Below are 1,858 nucleotides of genomic sequence, written 5' to 3' on the forward strand. Positions count from 1 at the left end.
TCTGCTTGCCTGTATATCAAAAACAATCTCTGACTACTCATGGCTCAAGAAGCTTTTAAGCATCTGCTTGCCTGTATATCAAAAACAATCTCTGACTACTCATGGCTCAAGAAGCTTTTAAGCATCTTGTGATTGGTTGCAGCCCTCGAAGTCTCAGAGAAATAATTATTCGGATTTTTATTTCTACAAATTTCAATAGCATGTTGATTACGTTTTATAGTTGTCTATAGACATTGATAATTTACGAGATATATATATATATCATATTCCGTAATTTCTTTGTGCATCTTAACCCAAAAATTACCGATTTTTAAACATATTTTTCTCAACTATTTATGTACAAAAAGGTGGGAGGTCTTGGCATTCGTTGGTTTAAGTTTTTCTCTCTCACACACACACTATTAGTTACTGTTAGGGTTACCCATACACATTATATAGATAAAAAGTGTTTGTCTTGGTCAGTTGTTTTAGGGCCTGGACATAGACTGATGGTTAAGACAATCGACTTGCACTCTGAGGTTCGTGGGTTCGAATTCCGTCCTTTCAGTCGTGGGGGGGCGTTATAATGTGACGGTCAATCCCATTATTCGTTGACAAATAATAGCCCAATAACTGGCGGTGGGTAGTGTTGATTAGCTTCCTTCGCTCTAGTCTGTAGGTTCAAAATTAGGGATAACTAGTGCAGATAGCACTCGAGAAGCTTTGTGCGAAACTCGAAACAAAACAAAAAAAAATAGACCGTTTCGTTTCGAGTTTACTTACTGATTAAAATGTATTTTTACAATTTAAAGCTTTTACAGTGTACTTGAGAATGATCGCTCCAGTGATCGAAACGTCGTACCCGTTCTAAAAACAACTCTTCCTTACTGTAAAAACTGTAATTTATAATAAAACATACAAATAAACAGCTCTTTACACAAAGTGATGTAATATATGGACCCCACCAGTTGTGAAAGGCATAAGAAACAAACAATCGCTAATTTGATCCCGTGTCCTTCAGTAGAACACCGGACGGAACAGACAACCAAGTTTCAGTATATAACGGAGAATTATCCTGCTTTAAAGCTCTACTGCTTGTTGCTAATCTCCGTGTCTAAAATAGAAGAAAGTTTCTTACATTCCGTGGCTCGCTGAAGACCCCTGAACTCGAGATTTAAGCCGTTCATACTGAGGGAACAAGCGTGGACACAAGTTTTCAGTGCTTCTTCCCACTCCTCCTGATCGTGGGCTCTTTCCAAATATAAACGCACGGGATGATGGTACTGTATAGAGTAACAAAGAACACGTACATGTGTGGTGAATGATAATTAATCGTGGTAATGTTTTTGAATTTGAAAAATACAATTTTTTTAAATGATTTTCTAGCAATAAATATTTCGCCTGTCATTTAGAGGTTAGTTGATCGCCCGTGACGTAGTTCGCCTTTACTAGAGATATAAGAGCATACATAACTGTGTCGAATAACTGTATCTCAGCTAATGCTAACATTAAACAATCACTCAGATTGTACCTATGAATATTTTAAAGAACGGATAACTCGTTCTTTTATGAAACTGGTCTTGAAAGAACAGATGACTCGTTCTTTTATAAAACTGACTTTGAAAGAACAGATAACTCGTTCTGTTATAAAACTGGTCTTAAAAGAACAGATTAACGTTCTTTTATAAACTGGTCTTGAAAGAACAGATGACTCGTTCTTTTATAAAACTGGTCTTGAAAGAACAGATAACTCGTTCTTTTATAAAACTGGTCTTGAAAGAACAGATAACTCGTTCTTTTATAAAACTGGTCTTGAAAGAACAGATAACTCGTTCTGTTATAAAACTGGTCTTGAAAGAACCAGATAACTCGTTCTTTT

General features: G+C 36.1%; 1 protein-coding gene across 2 annotated transcripts in view; it reads right to left on the reverse strand.

The window, feature by feature from the left end:
- LOC106473681 overlaps positions 1–1,819 on the reverse strand; it is a 14,249-nt gene extending 12,430 nt beyond the window's left edge. For both annotated transcript variants that reach the window (XM_013934360.2, XM_022402083.1), the window contains exon 1: positions 1,118–1,819. In XM_013934360.2, coding sequence (XP_013789814.1) covers positions 1,118–1,166 — 49 coding nt within the window. In that variant the 5' untranslated portion in view covers positions 1,167–1,819. The remainder of the gene's footprint in view (positions 1–1,117) is intronic.
- Between the last annotated feature and the right edge of the window lie 39 nt (positions 1,820–1,858).

The sequence above is a fragment of the Limulus polyphemus genome, unplaced genomic scaffold, assembly GCF_000517525.1.
Source record: "Limulus polyphemus unplaced genomic scaffold, Limulus_polyphemus-2.1.2 Scaffold6397, whole genome shotgun sequence".
Lineage (NCBI taxonomy): Eukaryota > Metazoa > Arthropoda > Merostomata > Xiphosura > Limulidae > Limulus > Limulus polyphemus.